Below are 22,378 nucleotides of genomic sequence, written 5' to 3' on the forward strand. Positions count from 1 at the left end.
GAAGAGAAGTTACATAACTCATCAGAAAAGTTGATAGAACATTTTCGTTCATACAATATGAACATTTACTTTTTATGTTATATTAACACATGATAGTAATTATTTCAACTTAAATTATTTTTGATAGAAACATTTAATCTTAGTAAATTTGATTATTTTATATGTCAAGGTTCATGATTATTTGAAGATTTACTTTAACTTCTTTTAGAATGTTAAACTGACTTTGTGACATGTTGATTGTTTAAAATTATTGTGTTAAAAGCATTTGAAATAATATTCCATTTCTAAGAGACATACACAAAATGTTAAGTTATGAAGTTAACATTAATGTAACATATAAAATTGTTATAAAAGTAATAACATATCAGTTGTATGTTAATTTTACATTGAAGTAGTAATCAAAACATGGCAACACGAGAAAATTTTAACATATGGACGCACAATTTTTAACGGTGCACGTGAATCATTTTAATTATTATTTCTCGTTAAGAGCTCGTTAGTTTCAAATTCACTTAAATTCTCAGTGAAAAGAATCGCTTAATGCTCCGTTTCTTCTGTCAACGATGCATCGCGCGTAGTACTGTATTATTACGTTAGTGAACTGCCGAGTGAGTGCTGCAAATTATAAGGCATCATTCGCGGTATCGTGAATCAATTGCTCGCCCGAAAACGGTGCGCGAATTTGCGTTGAATCGCTTCTGGCCTTCAACCCCGCGACGACATTACGATTCATGTCAATGCACCTTCGAGTTAGAAAGTGAAGCAAGAGAAAATACAATTATCGGGAAAGAAGAAAAATAAAAACAAAACATAAATGAACGGCATGAAGAATAGAAGAAAGATGAACGACCACGCGAACAAATGTACGTCTTCGCTTTCTTAAACCGAACTGACTTTCACGAGGATAACGAGAATCTCGCAATCGCATTGCGTCTTCTCTCGCACTGGCACATTACGAGCAAAAAGTACCACCAAAGTGACTCTAATTCTTATCGCATGAAGCCACTCTGATTGCCAAAGTGCATTAGGCAGGTCAGTCAGTCAGTGTCGTTCTCGGAAGCTACTTTCGGGGAGACCATCTCTGCTATTCCTGTCGATCCCAACAGCCGAACTAGGTCACGGGCAGCTTTGGACGAGCCGGTTCTTTCTTCCGCTGCGATCAACTCGGATTTCGACCGACTGGTCGATCTCGGACGAAGCAAGGAGACGATTTTTTAATTCGGTTTCCGCTGGTGAGAAAGAAGAGCAGAGACCGAGAGGGAGACGTCTAATATTTTTCTATCCCCCCGTGGTGGAGGCGTCGGGGACACCAGGCGTCTGCGCATCGCGCGAGCCACGCTATGTATAGACGGTGATACGGCCGGGGCATCGGTTCCTTCGTGCGAATTATATGTTCACTGCAGGGCCGGTCATCGACCAAAGCGCACGTTGTCTCTCGCTCGTGCACGGACCTGCCGAAAATTTCCTTCAAATCGCTTCGACATCCACGAAGATAAAGGGGTGAAGGTACCCCGAAGAGATTCGTCGCGTTTATTTGCTCGGTGATGCACATTTGACGACCGCGAAGACTGATTGAGTATATAGGTGCCACGCTAATGAGATGTTGCGTATTTTCGTGATAAAACATATCTGGGATTAATTAATGTAGAAAAGCAATGCGAGTTTGAGTGTTGGTGAAATTTAAGAGTGTTTCATGTGGAAGCAGGCTTCATCCGTTGTTCATTGATTCCTACGTGGAACGTTGAATGTTGACTTCAAGCACATCAGGGAACGATAGTATGAAGAAGAATTTCACTTGGAAACAACGACTGACCAGCGAAAAGTAAGGTAATAATCAAAATAAAAAATCATAAATCGTCATGTTTTATTTAAATCATTGTAAATTTCCAGAAGTCTAGAATATCCGCGGATTTATTTGTTGTTAAAATTAAAAGAAAATGCACGTCAGTGTTAATTTCAGTAGCGAGTCTGCCTCGAATAGGAAAATAATGGTTCTGATATAACGTGACTGCATAACCAGCTGTTTCGCTTTTCCGGTGAACTGGCATTAGAATTTTTATCTAGCCAAATGTTAGTTTTAAGTTATTATGCTTGGAGGTCGGGGAATGCACATATATCGGTATGAATATGCATAAAGCGCTATCGCGTATTTTTCAAACGATCGTCATGAGTTCTTCGGTAAAACGATTATTACGCTCACGATTATTACGCTCACGATTTTGATTTCCTACAATCTTCATCATCTATTTCGCGTTATCGTTGCAACAACCGTTTACTCAGGCGTGGCATGTGTTTGCACTTACAAAAATTATAAATTTCGGCACGTATGAAACGGCAGCACTAAAACCTCGACGGCGGCACGAATAAACATTTGCTTTTCGCGCGATTATCTTTGTGACTCGGCGAGGAAATACAGATTGTTTAATCACGGATAATTCGTCTTAAGACTTGCGTTAATCGTTCGCTGCACTTTTATTGTTGTCATAACGGGGCGCGAACAACGATTAAAAAGAAAAGAACCAAGATGATTAACTAATTGAAAAGGTAGAAGGAAGAAAAAATAGAATCAAGTAAAAAAATATAATTATTTTATGGTAAATAATTGATTATTAAATCAACTATCAAAAGCTATTGTAATTATTTATTATTATTAATCATGTAATTATTACAAACAAGTACGTAAAAAGTATAAAAACAAAAATGTACATTAATACCCTATAAATTCTTTTTCAATTTGCGACATTCTTCTCTTCACTCAAGTTTACCGATGCTATCGATCCCGACGTTGATACTTCGCGGAAAATCGTATCGCAAATTATGCGATATTCCTGATGCCAGAGCAACTTGAGACGTTCATTATTTCACGTTCTCAGGAATCTAAGTGCGAGTGATACTATTTTTTAATTTCTGTAAAATCGTTTAAAATTCCGTAAATTTGAATCTTGACTATTTGCGGCTTTCCTTTTAAGTTCTCTCTGCATATAAACATAGTTCGTTCTAATACGTATGTACATACAAATTTCACATATCCTTCTTCAAAATTTGCAATTTTGCAACTATTCAAAACCAGATCTATGTGAATTTAAAAGTTGAATGCAAAAACGAAATTCTCGAGTTCTTACTTTTAATTAAAATAAAATTATGAGCTCACATAATCATTGGCATATCAGGCAATTATAATTTTTATTACTTGAGGAACTAAATTCCACAATTATCGCCATAAGATCACCGGTCTGTAACACAGATGTCGTCCGAAATAATATTGTGCAATGAAGAAATGATGGTTTCGATCGCGAACACATATGACAGAGCTCGATGAAGCCTGCGCGATGCTAGTGAACGCGATAAATCGTTACCATGCTTCTCGATATCGCAGGGTGGATTTGCAGTGACGATGCATAAACCCTCTTTCCCTCCTCTGAGTGAGGGCGAGTTACTGGCAGAGAATGTAGATACCTGGCCCCAAACTGTACACGAACTCGGAGTATTGATCACGTCGCCGTCACGACGTCCTGGAGCGGCCATCTTTAGAGGGAAGAGGAAATCACTCGCAAAATTGTCGCACGCTTTCCACCCGACGCGATAATACGCGATAAAACGCGCTTAAACATTTTCCGAGCAAAATACACGACGTCTCTTTCTTATTGGGTTGGCCAAAAAGTAATTGCGTTTTTTTCCAATACATGGACATACATGTCTTGAAATGTAACTAACTTCATTCTAAACCGCAAATTCATTATGTACGTTAACAACTCACAGTTCAAGCTTGTTTTAGAAAAAGAAAGTACACGATTTCGTTAACAATTGTTTCTTTGCCGTCGATTTCAAAATGGAAAATCAAAAACAACATTTTCGTCATATTTTCTTTTATTACTTCCGAAAAGGGAAAAACGCTGTGCAAGCTCATAAAAAGTTATGTCATGTATATGGCGAAGATACTTTAAAACTGCGGCAGTGTCAAAATTGGTTTACTAAATTTCGATCTGAAGATTTTAATGTGAAAGATGCACCACGCTCAGGAAGGCCAATCGAAATTGATGATGACAAAATAAAGGCACTGATCGATTCCAATCGGCGTTTAACGACACGAGAGATTGCTGAGAATCTTAACGTATCGAAATCGAGTGTTGAAAACCATTTAAAACGACTTGGATACATTAGTAAGCTCGATATTTGGGTACCACATGAGCTCAAAGAAATTCATCTCACTAAGCGTATTGACATCTGCGATTCTCTTTTGAAACGTGAGGAAAATGATCGATTTTTGAAACGTATGATAACAGGCGACGAAAAATGGATCGTCTACAACAACGTCAAACGAAAAAGATCGTGGAGCAAGCGTGATGAACCTGCTCAAAGCACTTGGAAAGCAGATATTCGCCAAAGAAAGATTATGCTGTCAGTCTGGTGGGACTGTGTATTTTGAGCTGCTTGCAAGGAATCAAACCATTAATTCAGACGTATACTGTCGTCAACTGGATAAATTAAATGATGCCATCAAACAGAAACGTCGAGAATTGGTGAATCGCAAAGGTGTTGCGTTTCACCATGATAACGCTAGACCACGTACAAGTTTGGTCACTCGTGAAAAATTGTTGCAGCTTGGATGGGATGTGTTACCATGATGTTGCCACATCCACCATATTCGCCAGACCTGGCACCATCAGATTACCATTCGTTTCGTTCTTTGCAAAACGCCTTGAATGGTAAAACCTTTACTGCTGATGAGGATATGAAATCGTTGTTGGAATTGTTTTTTGCTGAAAAAGATAAGAACTTTTTTGAGCGCGGAATCATGAAGTTGCCTTAAAAATGGCAAAAGATAATCAAACAAAATGGACAATATATTGTTTAATAAAGTTTTTGTTTCCCATGAAAAATTCGCCTTTTATTTATATAAAACAAAACGCAATTACTTTTTGGCCAACCCAATATGATATAACAAGATTAAATATTTCAGATATAATACTAATATAAGAATATTCATAAGAAAAATATAAAGAATTCAGAAAAAATATTAAAATATTCAGAATGGAGGAGCTCCCTTTTCCACCTAAATCAATTTCGAATATAAACTTAAAAATAAATTGCAAAATCCCTCGCGAATTTCCGACTTGCTCAATTCTCGTGTTTAGCTCTCCAATTCCTCGTGGATCCGATGCTCAATAATTAAAAAGCAGACTCGGGTAACTGGACACGCGTTCGCAGTGTTTTCTCAGAGCGTCACGCACGATCTCTCTCCCGGTCCGGAGAGGCTGGGTGAGTCAGATCATGAAAATCTACTGACTGCCGGTTAAACGAATGTTTATGCACTAATGACACGCCTGAGGTAAATTGACTCGGACGCAGAAACGAGTTTCGAGTGCCTTGGCGTATCGATACGTTATTACCGCGCGATGTGCCCGTGTCTCAAGTGTGGATCAATGAATCTGCGATGAGCGGATCGTAAATCCTCCCTGGAAGCGATGCGTAAATGCATCTCGCAAATTTCTGTCTCACGTGAATCCGCATAAACGCCGTCATCGGCGCCGGTACTTTATTCGGTATTTAACGCGACTATCGACGATCCCTATCGATCTCCATCGATCGTGCCGATTCGATTTGCGGGTACGATGCCACGTAATATTTATAGCGATGTAATAACATTTGTAGTTCGGTAACGTATTCCGCGGACACGTGCGCGCGTGAGTAATAAGTTTATGCGAGGCGGACGGTTGCGTGCTTGGCAGGGACATACGAGCCGCTTCGGCAATTTGATTCACTCGTATTGTGATAACAAAAAGCCCCGATTAATCGAAGATTCAGCACAGGAACACTTTTAGCTAATTCATTCGACACGAATTCCGGCGCGCTAATGGTCGTTATTCAGATGAAGCATGTTTTGTCAAATGATGCTACTGAAACTGTTTGACAATAATGGTTTTCCTTTATTGAAACTGGGTAGATTAACCAATCTACCCAATAATCAATTAACAATAGGTCTTTTTATCGTTAATGACTTTCGTCCCGTGCTGGAAAACTGCGCGAGGGAATTGTTCATGTTTGCGAAACAAGCATCATGTGTGTTTCTCTTTTGCATATTTGCCTTACAGTTGCAGTAATAATGACGACGAACACCGACTTTGCGCGCGGTAATTATTCGTGACCTCGCGAAGTTATCATCGCATACAGAACCGTGTAATTATCATGGGTTATCGAACGTGCCGATACCACAGGACTCAGCGAGCCCTGCCCCTTACATCGTAAATTAACATCTATAATGTCGCGTGGCCTTACTCCACTTTGTGATCGGAATCAACGTGCTCGATTCTTAGGTATTCAAACGATTCTTCGCTTTGTAACGACAGGTACTTGGGTAAAGCAAGTAAAGCGGTTCTAATAACTTAAACTGCAAAAATTAATTTAGCACTTACAAGGGAAGGTTTTTAAGTGTTACACTCGGATTTCAAAAATTTTTTGCATGCAGGTAGGGAGGTCCTCAAATAGAAGAAAAAAAATAAAAGTAGCGGCCCAAATGCATATTTGCGCGCTACGTGCGCAATTTTCGATGTTAGGTTAATTGCTCAAAAATGCTATTTCCAATCGAATTCTTTACATTTTTTATTTCACCTAATGCGCATTTATATTGCTTTAAATAATTTTGTGTGTGTGTATGTGTGTGCGTGCGCGTATGTGCTTCTGTGTGCGTGTGTGTACTTGTGTGTGCGCGCGCGTGTGTGTTTAGAAAATACGAGCGTCTGATGTAATCTCGTGCCGCGCGAGCACAGTGCGTATAAAAGCCCATTGCTCAAAAATGGTATTTGCATCGTAACTTTTTTAATTTTTTACTGCAACTGCCAATGCACACAATTTGGAATAATTGTACATTGCGCAAATCGTAGTTTGCTCTTTCTGTGTGATTTATTGTATGCGACTTTAAATAGATTCGATCAAAATCCATAACGAGGACATAAAAGATCTGGTCAAGGGAGGTTTTTAATTCTTTCAGTTTTAATTTAGGTTTTGATTTCTTTTTAAAGCGTTGTGCATTAGGTGAAATAAAAAATGTAAAGAATTCGATTGGAAATAGCATTTTTGGGTAATTAACCTAACATCGAAAATTGCGCACGTAGCGCGCAAATATGCATTTGGGCCGCTACTTTTATAATTTTTCTTCTATTTGGGGACCTCCCTACCTGCATGCAAACAATTTTTGAAATCCGAGTGTAACACCTAAAAACCTTTCCTTGTTAGTGCAATGGAAAAGAATCAGGAAAAAAAGATGAAAAAACTAGAAAACAAGCAAAATTACATTACACGATATGAGAGATGATGCAGTGTACTGTCATGGATGCATAATTGCACCATGTGATGACTGTATTGCTGCATTAATCATCGTGGAAAGATACATGAGACAATTTTTCCCGTCACCGCGGAAGCGCGTCTCGTGCTCGTTCAATCGGTTTTCTTCCATTTCCATTTCCCGTCTCTCTTTTTTCTCTATCCTCTCCTCTTCCTCTTCTTCTCACTTCATCTGTCATTGTTCTCCACATCCGCCTGCACGCGTTTCCCGTCCGCCTTCGGGCGACAGGGAAAGTGAAGCTGATTCGCTTACTCGGAGATCGCACGCGGTGCCGGGCGTTTTTCTGGGTCAGCCATGAGTTTTCTTCCTGCGAAGAGGTGGCAGCCGCAGGATGACGAATTGTGCGGCTTTATTATTTCGCACAGATACACGCACACCGGATGTAACTCGCCGGTCGCCTTTAAGCGACGTCTTATCCCCGATCGGTTCACTTGTCGATCGTCCTTCGACCGGCGCGGTTTCAGGCGCACGAGTGCCGAGATCTCTTCACGTGAGAGTGCTTTCGCGCGCGTCACCTCGCAGAAACGACGACAGATTTATATAGGCAAAAATTCATTACGGGCATGTGCGAACAGAGAAATCGCGTGTTTATCCTCGGGAAGTGCGCAAAGATGCGAAGCGACAGCGATCGTGACGTGACGATACGTTTGTTGATCAGTGACGATGCGGATTATGCAAAGCGGAAGAAGATCCGCGCGCCAGGTAAGACCAAGTCGTTGGCAGCGTTGGACCAATGAAATTTGGCGGAATGCGTTTCCACGCGACTAATCTCAACTCAAAAAGAAACGATTTTTTTCTTTTCGAATATTTTATTTTTCGATACTACAAATTTGACTCGTGCGGGTCCACAGTCAAGTTTGCTCGCAACAGGATGATCTGTGATATTAGTGAAAATCCCACTAAAAATCTCGTTGCCAATGTTCATCCAGTATATCTTCGATGCTACTCCTGAATTCAGTCTTCGGCGCGTCAAGGTTTTTCCCAGGCGCGACGCTCCATTGAGTATTTTTCGCACATTCGCCATTGTGAGGGCTGCAGCTGCGCGGTACCACAGTGTGGCTGGCAGCGTTGGACCAATGAAATTTGGCGGAATGCGTTTCCACGCGACTAATCTCAACTCAAAAAGAAACGATTTTTTTCTTTTCGAATATTTTATTTTTCGATACTACAAATTTGACTCGTGCGGGTCCACAGTCAAGTTTGCTCGCAACAGGATGATCTGTGATATTAGTGAAAATCCCACTAAAAATCTCGTTGCCAATGTTCATCCAGTATATCTTCGATGCTACTCCTGAATTCAGTCTTCGGCGCGTCAAGGTTTTTCCCCGGCGCGACGCTCCATTGAGTATTTTTCGCACATTCGCCATTGTGAGGGCTGCAGCTGCGCGGTACCACAGTGTGGCTGGCAGCGTTGGACCAATGAAATTTGACGGAATGCGTTTCCACGCGACTAATCTCAACTCAAAAAGAAACGATTTTTTTCTTTTCAAATATTTTATTTTTCGATACTTCAAATTTGACTCGTGCGGGTCCACAGTCAAGTTTGCTCGCAACAGGATGATCTGTGATATTAGTGAAAATCCCACTAAAAATCTCGTTGCCAATGTTCATCCAGTATATCTTCGATGCTACTCCTGAATTCAGTCTTCGGCGCGTCAAGGTTTTTCCCAGGCGCGACGCTCCATTGAGTATTTTTCGCACATTCGCCATTGTGAGGGCTGCAGCTGCGCGGTACCACAGTGTGGCTGGCAGCGTTGGACCAATGAAATTTGGCGGAATGCGTTTCCACGCGACTAATCTCAACTCAAAAAGAAACGATTTTTTTCTTTTCGAATATTTTATTTTTCGATACTACAAATTTGACTCGTGCGGGTCCACAGTCAAGTTTGCTCGCAACAGGATGATCTGTGATATTAGTGAAAATCCCACTAAAAATCTTGTTGCCAATGTTCATCCAGTATATCTTCGATGCTACTCCTGAATTCAGTCTTCGGCGCGTCAAGGTTTTTCCCAGGCGCGACGCTCCATTGAGTATTTTTCGCACATTCGCCATTTGAGAGCTGCAGCTGCGCGGTACCACAGTGTGGCTGGCAGCGTTGGACCAATGAAATTTGGCGGAATGCGTTTCCACGCGACTAATCTCAACTCAAAAAGAAACGATTTTTTTCTTTTCGAATATTTTATTTTTCGATACTACAAATTTGACTCGTGCGGGTCCACAGTCAAGTTTGCTCGCAACAGGATGATCTGTGATATTAGTGAAAATCCCACTAAAAATCTCGTTGCCAATGTTCATCCAGTATATCTTCGATGCTACTCCTGAATTCAGTCTTCGGCGCGTCAAGGTTTTTCCCCGGCGCGACGCTCCATTGAGTATTTTTCGCACATTCGCCATTGTGAGGACTGCAGCTGCGCGGTACCACAGTGTGGCTGGCAGCGTTGGACCAATGAAATTTGGCGGAATGCGTTTCCACGCGACTAATCTCAACTCAAAAAGAAACGATTTTTTTCTTTTCGAATATTTTATTTTTCGATACTACAAATTTGACTCGTGCGGGTCCACAGTCAAGTTTGCTCGCAACAGGATGATCTGTGATATTAGTGAAAATCCCACTAAAAATCTCGTTGCCAATGTTCATCCAGTATATCTTCGATGCTACTCCTGAATTCAGTCTTCGGCGCGTCAAGGTTTTTCCCCGGCGCGACGCTCCATTGAGTATTTTTCGCACATTCGCCATTGTGAGGGCTGCAGCTGCGCGGTACCACAGTGTGGCTGGCAGCGTTGGACCAATGAAATGTGGCGAAATGCGTTTCCACGCGACTAATCTCAACTCAAAAAGAAACGATTTTTTTCTTTTCGAATATTTTATTTTTCGATACTACAAATTTGACTCGTGCGGGTCCACAGTCAAGTTTGCGCGCAACAGGATGATCTGTGATATTAGTGAAGATCCCACTAAAAATCTCGTTGCCAATGTTCATCCAGTATATCTTCGATGCTACTCCTGAATTCAGTCTTCGGCGCGTCAAGGTTTTTCCCCGGCGCGACGCTCCATTGAGTATTTTTCGCACATTCGCCATTGTGAGGACTGCAGCTGCGCGGTACCACAGTGTGGCTGGCAGCGTTGGACCAATGAAATTTGGCGGAATGCGTTTCCACGCGACTAATCTCAACTCAAAAAGAAACGATTTTTTTCTTTTCGAATATTTTATTTTTCGATACTACAAATTTGACTCGTGCGGGTCCACAGTCAAGTTTGCTCGCAACAGGATGATCTGTGATATTAGTGAAGATCCCACTAAAAATCTCGTTGCCAATGTTCATCCAGTATATCTTCGATGCTACTCCTGAATTCAGTCTTCGGCGCGTCAAGGTTTTTCCCCGGCGCGACGCTCCATTGAGTATTTTTCGCACATTCGCCATTGTGAGGACTGCAGCTGCGCGGTACCACAGTGTGGCTGGCAGCGTTGGACCAATGAAATTTGGCGGAATGCGTTTCCACGCGACTAATCTCAACTCAAAAAGAAACGATTTTTTTCTTTTCGAATATTTTATTTTTCGATACTACAAATTTGACTCGTGCGGGTCCACAGTCAAGTTTGCTCGCAACAGGATGATCTGTGATATTAGTGAAAATCCCACTAAAAATCTCGTTGCCAATGTTCATCCAGTATATCTTCGATGCTACTCCTGAATTCAGTCTTCGGCGCGTCAAGGTTTTTCCCCGGCGCGACGCTCCATTGAGTATTTTTCGCACATTCGCCATTGTGAGGACTGCAGCTGCGCGGTACCACAGTGTGGCTGGCAGCGTTGGACCAATGAAATTTGGCGGAATGCGTTTCCACGCGACTAATCTCAACTCAAAAAGAAACGATTTTTTTCTTTTCGAATATTTTATTTTTCGATACTACAAATTTGACTCGTGCGGGTCCACAGTCAAGTTTGCTCGCAACAGGATGATCTGTGATATTAGTGAAAATCCCACTAAAAATCTCGTTGCCAATGTTCATCCAGTATATCTTCGATGCTACTCCTGAATTCAGTCTTCGGCGCGTCAAGGTTTTTCCCCGGCGCGACGCTCCATTGAGTATTTTTCGCACATTCGCCATTGTGAGGACTGCAGCTGCGCGGTACCACAGTGTGGCTGGCAGCGTTGGACCAATGAAATTTGACGGAATGCGTTTCCACGCGACTAATCTCAACTCAAAAAGAAACGATTTTTTTCTTTTCAAATATTTTATTTTTCGATACTTCAAATTTGACTCGTGCGGGTCCACAGTCAAGTTTGCTCGCAACAGGATGATCTGTGATATTAGTGAAAATCCCACTAAAAATCTTGTTGCCAATGTTCATCCAGTATATCTTCGATGCTACTCCTGAATTCAGTCTTCGGCGCGTCAAGGTTTTTCCCCGGCGCGACGCTCCATTGAGTATTTTTCGCACATTCGCCATTGTGAGGGCTGCAGCTGCGCGGTACCACAGTGTGGCGATTCAATTCGCACGTTTCTGCATTGTCGCAGATCCGCGAACGCTATAACGGCCCTCCTTCCTCGTCTTCCCGCGGGATCTCCGCGACTGATCATGTCGTTTCGCGCGACGGTACGGCCACAAATTACGATCGAATTATTAATAGACGTTCGCATACGCGTCGCGGAATATCCACTCGTAAACTCGCCAGTTTTACGGCGCTCCTCTAATTGCCGGCGCGTGGAGAGGCAGCTCCGCTCGGTAAAAAGCGATCGCAACGTGATGCCAGCAACGTGAGACTACTACGTTGATCGTCAGTTAATTACGCCGCCGACCACGGTGTTACCGGATTTCCATCGTCGCAGTTTCCAAGTCGAGACGAAAGTGACACACGCGTGATGTGTAAAGTCGACCTCGGCCTTTTTACAGAATTCATTCAATGGGAAGGTCATCATCGGCTCGTGATCACGGGTACGTTCATCTGTCCCGTTTCAGCGTCAGTCTCTGGTGGTTTTTTCGCGAGCGCCAACTCGCTCCTTTCCACGTGCCGGCGTTCCAATCACGCTCTAACTCGCTATCGGGATTACTGAAGCTTGACAGACGAAAGGAGGTAAAAAGCCCGATCGGAGATTTAGGGCATACGTAATACGCGTACGCGGGACGTACGAAAAAAGGGTTCAGGACCTGGAGGGGACGCGCTAAAACTGAGCGAGAGACGCTTAAGCAACGCAGATCGTGGTTCGTAATTCAGTTTGTCCGAGTCGACCGCGATTTTCTGGCTTGCTGTTGTAAGTATTGTATCTTCGCTTGCTCCTGCCCCGATTGCACGCGGCGTGTAAACGCGATAGTTCAATGCTGAATCCCTCGAAGGGCGCTCTTGGCTTCACGTGCCTTCGAGAAGATTGTTCGGACGGTATGCGGGCACACTCGAGCAAGAGGGAGGTCTTCGGCATCTCCCGTTTGATTGAATCAATTGGCGAACCCCGATGCTCATGCTTACAATCGCAATAATTACGGTAAGCGGGCAGTACTTACCGCCCGAATAATTAACTTTTTTTTTCGTTCGTTAACGATTTATTTCATATTCTAAGACTTTCCACTTGTCATAATAATCTATTACTAATGTAAATGCTAAAAATGTAATAATAAACGTCCATATTATTAATCGCGAGATGTAAAGAAATCTTTTTCAGTAAAATTTAATATTTATTATATCGTCTCGCCATGCAAAATTTCGGCACGTGCGAATCGGAGGACATTGCCATGGTGTAGTGAGTCGTGCTGAAAATAGCTCGGAATTTTTGATCCTTTTTTACTTCCAACGCGCCGATGCATCTCGCTGAAATGCGGGCGCGTCTGGAATGGAAGCATTAATTTCAATTGGATTAAAAGGCCGAGCGGATACCCGCTCAACTTAATTACTCTCGCGTAACCGTCAGTTTGCATTAATTCGGTGCAGTTGTGCGCTAAATTTTAATCAAGTACCACCATCCTGCAATCACGTGCCTGCCCCTTTGCAAAACCCCGAGCCAAATATTTTTATTATACATATAATAATAAAAAAAAGAAGATTATCTCTCCACTGCTACTTACATATATAATTATTTTCTTTATTTTGCTGCTCAAATTCCTTACTTTCCTTCGAGAAATAAGTATTTTTCTTTCAAAAATACTCGGCCCGCCATCCGGTCAAGTCTCTCGAGCACTCGTGTGACCTTTCGCGGCTCTAATTTTAGCAAAACCGTGATTCACGAAACGCAGATTCCGCGATAGTTTTGTGATCTCGCAAGATACCACAAAGACTACCGCGAGATACCACAACACGATCGTGCCACAGCAATCGTGTGTTGACTCACTCAAATGTGACTGATGTTTATAGTGACAAGTACAATGCCTCTCTCTAAAATCGTAAACAATCTGAAAGTCATATAAATGATCCTGGATCGAATACGTGTTCAATCGTTCTAATGTGTGCGTCAAAGAAAGATCTAATAAACGCGCGCGCCGTGCACGAGCGCAGTTACATGCACGATCAATAACGTTTACGAGTGCCCGCGATGCTTGTTTCAATGAGCCACTCCTCGGCCGTAAAGACACGCGTGCATTGAAATTCTCACAGCGGCGTGATGGTTAATAACGGGGCACATACTGATGCCCCACTTTTGTTATAAATTACCGGCGCGTTAATATACACGAGAGAAAAAGAGAGAGAGAGAGGTGTCGCACACGTGCGACGCGACGCAAAATATGAATTCTTATCGGCGCAATTCGATGTCGCGGTTTGTGATAAATGTAGTGTAACGTGGTGTAACGTGGTGTAATGGCCTTGAGACTTCGACTTTTCAAACGGACTCATTCACGGCCGTTCTGAATATCATTAGTGCCTTCCTGCATCTTACGTCGTCCAAGAGAGACCAAGCCAATTGCGATCGGTTAGCACTCGGCAATTATTCATTCGCATCGCGACGTCCCAGCCGCTCGACGATTAGCACCTTCCGATTCCCGATCGGTATCCGCGTTCCTCGCAATGACGGGATTGTCCTACCGGAAACGGACGCGAGACGCGAAAACAAAGGACCGCGCTTGTTCTTGCAATCGCATTGTCGCACGTGTCAGCCTTGTGAAAAGAAACGCGACATTGGGAATTCCAGGAAAAGTCGAATTCAAGAAGCTTGGAGAAATGAACCGTACTTACGAATAAAAACATGTAAGAATTTAAAAGATTGAATTAAAAAGTCATTTCGGTATTTTCAGAATTATATTTAGTTTAGAGAGAAATGTATACTTGTTGATACAATGTAATTAATCTCAAGCACGAAAGTCGTGGCATAATTGCATGGCACCGTATGAGTTTCCCTCGTTAAGTATATTTCACTGTAATATAACGTAACCCAGGCAGCACATGTTAGCCTAATATATGTTCCTTAGACGTACCTAATGTCTAAGAAACATAAAGTACCATTTAAGAAACGGTTTCAATAGAAACCGTTTTTAGACCTCAATTTTAAAAACGTACTTTTCACCTTTCCACAGAAACGAAAAATGCGTTTTATTAAATTGATTGGAAATTATATAATTAATATAGAAAAAATAGTAATTTCTACTTACTTTGCGAGTATTCATTATTTTTACATCATACGTTTCAATGTACTCGATTATGGAACAAGAGACAAAAATCAACACAAGCGTGTGCGATTCCCACCTCTGATTCACCAAGCGACCGATAGATGGCCAGGCCAGACGTGACGTTCTCGCAAGTAACATTTGTGTTATCACCTTATAAATAACCATCCGGAAAACCGATCCAATACTCTTTTCTTCTTCTTTTCTTTTGAAACTTTTGAGATCACTGTTACTTGAAGCGATGTTTCAAAAGAGCGAGATTCCACTACACGAAATTTAGAGAGTAATTCATAAAATATAAAAATCTAGTTTTTTACAAAAATGTGACTTAACTCTGTCCATCTTTGAGGCACTGATATATAGAATGATAAATATTTTTCTGATGGTTTCTAAAACGTTTTTTCGTTGGACATTTTTCTGCTAAATAAACGTTTCAATAAAATGGTTATGAAACGTTACGGCAAAACGTTTATGAAACGGTTTTGAAACCAATGTGTGCTGCCCGGGAAAGTATCATGACGCACTGTATAATGCAATGCTACGTTATTCCGCTATTATCAATTTCGTTTCGACGATAATCTGGCACGGCAGTTTGGTCAATAACGTCGCGTTTGTGTCGCCATCAATGGCAGCATTGTAGACGCATTTTTGGGCCTTTTTCGGTCGTTCCCCAATACCGTTTCATCGGTCGAAAGAAGTCTCGAAAAATAATACTATACTCTACGTATTTTGTATTCTGCCTGTATCGTGACGAATAAACAAAAGAGCCGTCTGGGAAGCGGACTGTTGGACAGTTTCAAAAAGTTACGGTGTCGTATTGGCCGGCGGGTCTTATCACCTCGTAACTTTGTATTTAAGGTCGGCCGATGTCGCACGGTCAATGCATTCTTCAGGGATTCGAGCCCGAGTTCGGAGCACTGTAAACAGACTCAGCAGTGTGTTTTCGTTCCCTAATTCCTACAGCCTACAGCTTCGCAGTATCGATAAGACATCCTTATCCTTGCAGGCCTGCGAGCATACCTCGATGCTTCAGAGCAGTTCCTTCGGATTGACAATATTTAATAAACAGTTGCAGCCGTTGAAATACGAGCACACGTAACTTACAACCGATTTCTTCGAGAGGATCTGAGTCACTCATGAATGGAAGCATGGGAAGACCGATCGATCTCGGTCAGTCGAGTGGGACTTCTCGCCCGGAAAGGGTTGCTTTCCAAGTTCCCCGTTGGTGCTCGTGTTCTCGATTTCTCGTTCATCGATAATTAATTAATCAAACACTCCCAAATGTGACTAATGCATCTTGATCGCTGTTTCGACTTTACGAGATAATTAGTTAGTCACGCCATAATAATTGTGTATTACGGAAATCAGTATTTTCTCTGTCTTCAGAGAAGAGAAGGCGGTTTGCAAGGATATAGTTTTATTTTAGAACGATTTTTTACATTAGTTGTGTTAAAAGACAAATTGAATCACAATGGATCTCGCGATTCAGTAATGGTAAGTTAATAACTGTAGCAACGTATTATTCGAGGTTTTTTTAAATAAAATAGGAAAATACTTCAAGAAATACGGGATACTAATAAAACGGATAAAACGCGCGATGAAATTAAAATTAAAATTTGTCGTTCTTATTAGGCAGTGCATAAAGCAAGATGCATGTCACACAATTAGACACTGAGTGTATTGTCAAGTTTAGCGTCAAAAGAATTACGGCCAGCTGGAGGTATACGGTTGCTATCAAACACCCGTCGCTGTTTTGTCAATAGAGTGGCTTCTCACTCATGTTAACGGCGATCATCGTGCAAGTATCAATATCAATAATTATAATGCATTTGCATTTTTTTGCAATGCATTGTGGAAGAAAGCATAATAGTTATTGTTAGTATAATTTTAATAAGAAAATACTTGGCGAAATTATTTTCAATTTTGCTACTGCGTTCGTTCACTTTTTATTATTAAGCGTATATTTTTCTGTTTAACTGTGAATTTACTCGGCTTTCGCGTGAAAGATAAGTTTATTAATAGTGCAGACCGCGGAATATCGCAAAGTACGATATTATCTTTAGGTGCTGAACTTCCGTCGCAGCCAGCCATGAGGACTTCCCTGCAACAACCATGTCAAAGAAATTGTTTTTTCTTAGTAATAATGTTTCTGCATAACAATATTTTTTACTTTCTTTTTACTTCTGTTATATTTAGACACTCATATTTCCTGTTAATTGCAGTGAAGGCCTATCTGTGTGCAAACACATTGCCAAACCCATGTATGAATTAGATACTTTAAGATACGTGCAACGTTAGCACAGCAGTCAATGTAAAGTAAATATAAACGGATCGATAAAACGCGTAAAAATCAAACTCATTTAGCCGCCGGGAGATAATGATTCACAACATCACACAATCTCACCATAAAGAAAAAAAAGGAAAAAAAAAAAGTAATTCACGATATCTTATAGTGCAACGAAAAAAGTATTGTTGGAAATATGAATGCAATAGTACAATGCTGTCGTATTAAAAAGATAAAGAATTAATAAAAAGCAATTGCACATGTTATATACATGTACGTAGATTTAAGTTGCGCGCGTAAAACGCGATGATAGCGGCGATGATAGCGATGATAGCGGCGCGATAGAATTTCTGGATATCACTTCACTTCGAATCCTGCAACGCGGCTCACCACACGTTTTGTCTCTTGGAGATTGTTACGCTATTAAGTAATATTAAATAAAGTTTGTTGCAACCACGAGAAGTGTTGGACAGTACACTCTGACTCCCGCGCATCCCGAAAATACCTAACAGCACATAAATATATGTACGAATATCAAGGGGAGGGCGTTATAAAAAGATAACGGACAATGTGCATTTTGTTTCGCTCGATAATTTTGTGTTTTGCGAGAATCCTGGAATAATTTCTTTGGATTTTACATAGTAATCAATTTCGTAATCATTAAATCAAATCTTCTGAATAAAGTCTCTATTTTCAGACGCTAATTTGGCATGCTTCCATCTCCAATCTAAGAAGTGGCGCGAAAAATTTCAAGGAGTGCGTAATAGAATCTACTCAAAAATTCTGATTTCGCCGTTCATTTCAAAGACATCTATTCACAAAGATCATCTAGCAAACATGTCTCGAGTCCCTCTCATGACTTCGGAAAACAGCCTACAGGACACGGATCGTTGCACCACGGTGATGCTCGAGGTATGGTTTATAATTCATGATAGATGCAAATTTTTCATCAACGTAACTTGAACATAATCTTCAGTATAAGTTTGACACGAAGCTCTTCTTAAGATATTCGCTGATTAATTAAATGCATGCACACAAACAAAGGCGCAGAATTAAATTATTTTTAAAGATAATCACATTCCATTTTCTTTTTATTGATTTTTATAGATCTTTATGAGAAATTCTCTAGGAGAATTTAAAGATTCTTATCTACTTTTCCATGTTCCTATAAAAAATCATTCAAATTTGTAATTTTTTCACTAACGTATCGGGATGATCGAGCTTTCAACTAAATACTTGCTGAAGTGAAATCAATTTAATGTTATGCAGAAATATTATCATTCATCAATTTGGAAAACTCAAGTACATTATAATAACTAATTACAATAAATATAATATTTAGTTATGGATGTAATGCAATGTAAATTGTGGTACACAGGCTGGCTTGCCTGGCGATTCGTGGACGTATTGTGTCGAGCGTGAAAGACTGGCTAGAAGGTCGGAATGGTTTCGGGCAATGCTAACAGGCCCCCTCGCACCACCACTGGCGAATCCGCCACCGTCGTTGCAGTTACAGCATGTGGACAAGCGAGCGTTCGATCATTTTCTCAGGTAAAAAGTTGCGCAAAAGGGTGAAGGATTCTCTTTTGAATATTCGATTTTGTTTCTGACTATTCGTTCGTTTCGCAGATACCTTCACGACGAACCAGTGAATTTTATATCGGTGTCGACAGCCAGGGCCACGCTCGACGCGGCCCATCAGTACCTCTGTTCCGGACTCGCAAACCTCGCCGTAGCCTACCTGGAGGAGCATCTGACGCCATCGACCGTGCTCGAGATTTATCAGGGTCTTCGACTCTATGCGAACGAGCCGGTAGAACGATCCGGCTTCAGCAGATCGCCCATCTCGCCAACAGCACCGCCACTGCCTGGGGACGACGCCGGCCAAATCGGTACGCCTTCTTTCTATTTCTCGTAGTTGCATAATATGTATTTGTGTGATAAGTAATCTTGGACTTCTCGGAACCGCGCCGGTCCGTACGACAAAGGTTCGTGTGATGCAACGGCTTTTTTTCATTATAAAGATACAGTTAAAGATGTTTGGTATCTCGAGCGTCTGTCTTTTCGTATTGTTGCGCGTTGACTATTTTGGATTAATATTTTCATTTAGAAAATCCGAAATCGCTTGTTGCACAACGTAAAGTGTTACTCCAGTTCTTCAGAAACAATTTCGGTTATCAAGCACCATTGTTATACTTTCATTCGTGTTGCAGCTGCTGTATGCACCCGTCTTCTGCTCGGGTGCTTGTCCGTGATAGACTCGAATCCGGCGGCAGTGTTGCAGCAGGAACGCTTCGAAGAGCTCAGCGCGCAGGAGATTCTCCAATTAGCCAGCCGTGATACTCTAAACCTCACCAACGAGTTTATTCTCTTTTCCGCGTTGGACAGGTGGGCCGCGGCCGAGTGCAGGCGACAAGGTATCGAACCTGTGCCAGTCAACAAGAGAGCTGTTCTCTCGGATGACATTTGCTTTAGCGTGCGGTATCTACTCATGAACGATCATGAATTCCTCAATGGTCCAATGGCGAGCGGCATCCTGACTAATGACGAGTGCGTGCACATCGTCTTCAAGATCCTCGGGCACTCTAATAACCCGGAAAACAATCATGTTAGTATGCACTTTCTTGCACGAAACTACTTTGGAAACCTTCTCAAAAAAGCTTGAAACGTAAACTCGTGAAAATATTAGAGTTCAGTTTTGCTAGAAAAGAGATAAGAGAAAAAGACGAAGAAAGATAAGTTGAGAGATTTTAGTTTTGCTTTATGCAAACGTGGATACTTCTTGTTTATCTTCAAACGTTGTTTTATGTTATAATTTCATATCATAAAAGGTGTTTTTCTAAAAGATCTCTCTTTCCCACAGCTCCCGGGTACTACAGCTGTTCATCCGTCCAGATTATGCAATACACCTAGAATTAAGGCGTGCAGGATGGAAGAAGACGAAGACCGCAATGCATTGAAGCCGGGAAAAAAGGAGCGGCAGGATAATCGGAAAAATAGAAGAAAGGAGTGCGTCAGTCAAGGACAAAGAACGTGCGCTAGAATCGGAAATTGCCTCATACAAATCCTAGCTTGCGTATTCGACTAAACAATAACGCGATTACAATTAAATGCAGGGGGTTTCGATTGTCCCACCGAGAAGAATGTTACGTTACCCCCTTTGTCACTGTCTTTTCGGTTGCAACTTTAGCTGGAGGAATAAAGGAATACGAAATGACGAAGTTAAAAACAAGAACTTCAGATATTCAAGTCTGAAGAGCGAAAAATAGTAACAAAATACTCAATTATTTATGCAAGTTATCCAACTACCAAATCTAAGTTTTACAGGTGATTCGGTTTCTGTGTGAGTGTTGCATCATTAAAGCTCATAAAGTTTCGACTCAAAGATTGAACTCTCAACGAAATATTCATAAAGATTCCTCGCTAATATTGTAACTTTGCGTTTCTCTCGCAGACGTGAAAAGACGTGTGATTCTCGTCGTAATCATGGAATATTATTAAAAATATGACGCGATTACACGAATCAGAAATATTAAAGAACTCTGTAAAAGATTTAGGCGATATTTTTAATGGCGATAGAGACTGAAATGTCTAGAAACGTTTTTGTTATGTTTTTAGAGATGTATTTAAATCTTCGACGAATTTTTATCAGTAAGATACTATTTTTAAGAAGCAAACGTGCGCACATAGGCTCGTTGGAACTTTTCTACTGCGTGAAAATTTAAAACTGTTGTATCCCGCTTCCATTGTTATTGTAAAAAACATTTTGTCGATTACACATGCTTTGTTACTTTGTTACTGAGACGTTTTGTGCTTTCGTTTGCGGCTACGCGCGCAAACTCTACAATCTTTTAATACTGTCATAAAATAAATTCACGTTTTCTACTTTGATGATTTTTTTTTTCTACTTAACAATAATACAAATTTTTCAATGTCCATTTTACAAGGAAATGAGACTTTCCGAAACTTTAATTGGATGATTATCAAGAGAAGATATTCTATTTGTATAAACAAATTCTTGTTGGTCCAACTAATATATGTATCTTTTTCTTCGTAAATCTGACGAAGAAAAGTATGCTGCGTGTGCTGCGTAAGTCATATGAAATTTACGTCATTACAAGTGTGTGCTCTGTTACGTGTTATTACGATATCTTCGTTGTGTTCATAATTGCTGTTTAGAGTATATGATCTTTAAATTATCTGTAATGAAGCATAGTATGCAGAATCATGGCTGGCCCATGGCTGGACCATGGGTGTAAAAATTGAGAACAATATTTAAAGATATATATTATCTTACAAATCGAATCGAGAATTGTCAAAAAAAGAAATCTTTAACCATTTTGATACCTCCAATTAACTTTTGAAAATTTTATCTTTCTTATTTATCAAAAGCTTCGACAATTTTAGAGCATCTCTAGATATATATCAATTTAACGTATAAGAATGTGATTACAAGTTGGATATTTTAGACCAAAAGTTTAGAAAATTTAACGTGTGGTTAAGTATGATCATCTTGAAAATAGCAATTGTTTTACATTGGCAGACACTTAGCAAACTTTTACAACTTTACATTTATGCAATTTATACGTTGCCACTTATAAATATGGTTTATTTTTAATTGAACGTTAGTTCGCGAATCTTGCGCTTTTTTAGCGTATGCTTTGATAGAGTTACAGACTGATCCACGCGCGCGGTCATGCTTATATATTTAAAACTTCTGTGATCATTGAGAGAAAATAGGGAACCTATTCAAATGGACGAACGCAAGCGGCTTCAAATGTGTTCCACTTATACTCTTGTTTATACAGAACTCGTGATATGTCAGTATCGTTTTGTACTTTTGTTACAAAACCTGACAAAAGCGCGACTAGACCGATGCACATTCAACCTCGTTAATGTGAATGGTATTATTAGAAAAACTGTCAGCACTAGTCAGTAGATTTGTTGATATAGGTCGATTGCCAAACGCATGTTTTGATTCCTTGTGTATTAATATTAAAATACGTTCAACGGCGTGAATGTAAAATACATATGAGATATTTAAGATAGAGTAAAGATAGAGTATAGTGTCTGTGTTGTAGTTACGATTTGGTATTTAGCAAATTGTTGTGCGATGGAGCTCATGAAGGAACAGTGTAAATAAAATGCATACAAAGAATAT

At 40.7% G+C, this 22,378-nt stretch overlaps 1 protein-coding gene across 3 annotated transcripts; it reads left to right on the forward strand.

Annotated features, from left to right (window-relative positions):
- Positions 1-1,360: 1,360 nt before the first annotated feature.
- On the forward strand, positions 1,361-22,378 carry LOC105279446 (BTB/POZ domain-containing protein 6-B). 3 transcript variants are annotated; one of them, XM_011339223.3, is made up of 6 exons: positions 1,362-1,827; positions 17,915-18,129; positions 18,596-18,768; positions 18,847-19,109; positions 19,431-19,825; positions 20,081-22,378. In XM_011339223.3, exons 2-6 carry the CDS (start codon positions 18,055-18,057, stop codon positions 20,303-20,305), a joined length of 1,131 nt encoding a protein of 376 aa, XP_011337525.1. In that variant the 5' UTR covers positions 1,362-1,827; positions 17,915-18,054; the 3' UTR covers positions 20,306-22,378. The 3 variants fall into 3 exon arrangements, with proteins under 3 accessions (XP_011337527.1, XP_011337525.1, XP_011337526.1); XM_011339224.3 differs by having other exon boundaries at positions 1,362-1,822; XM_011339225.3 differs by lacking the exon at positions 17,915-18,129 and having other exon boundaries at positions 1,361-1,827.

Source organism: Ooceraea biroi, chromosome 9, assembly GCF_003672135.1.
Source record: "Ooceraea biroi isolate clonal line C1 chromosome 9, Obir_v5.4, whole genome shotgun sequence".
Taxonomy (NCBI): domain Eukaryota; kingdom Metazoa; phylum Arthropoda; class Insecta; order Hymenoptera; family Formicidae; genus Ooceraea; species Ooceraea biroi.

Coding starts and splice junctions, on each gene's coding strand:
- LOC105279446 (XM_011339223.3), top strand. CDS start 18,055: ATGTCTCGAGTCCCTCTCATGACTTCGGAAAACAGCCTACAGGACACG. Junction 19,110..19,430: donor GGACGACGCCGGCCAAATCG/GTACGCCTTCTT, acceptor TTCGTGTTGCAG/CTGCTGTATGCACCCGTCTT. Junction 19,826..20,080: donor ATAACCCGGAAAACAATCAT/GTTAGTATGCAC, acceptor TCTTTCCCACAG/CTCCCGGGTACTACAGCTGT.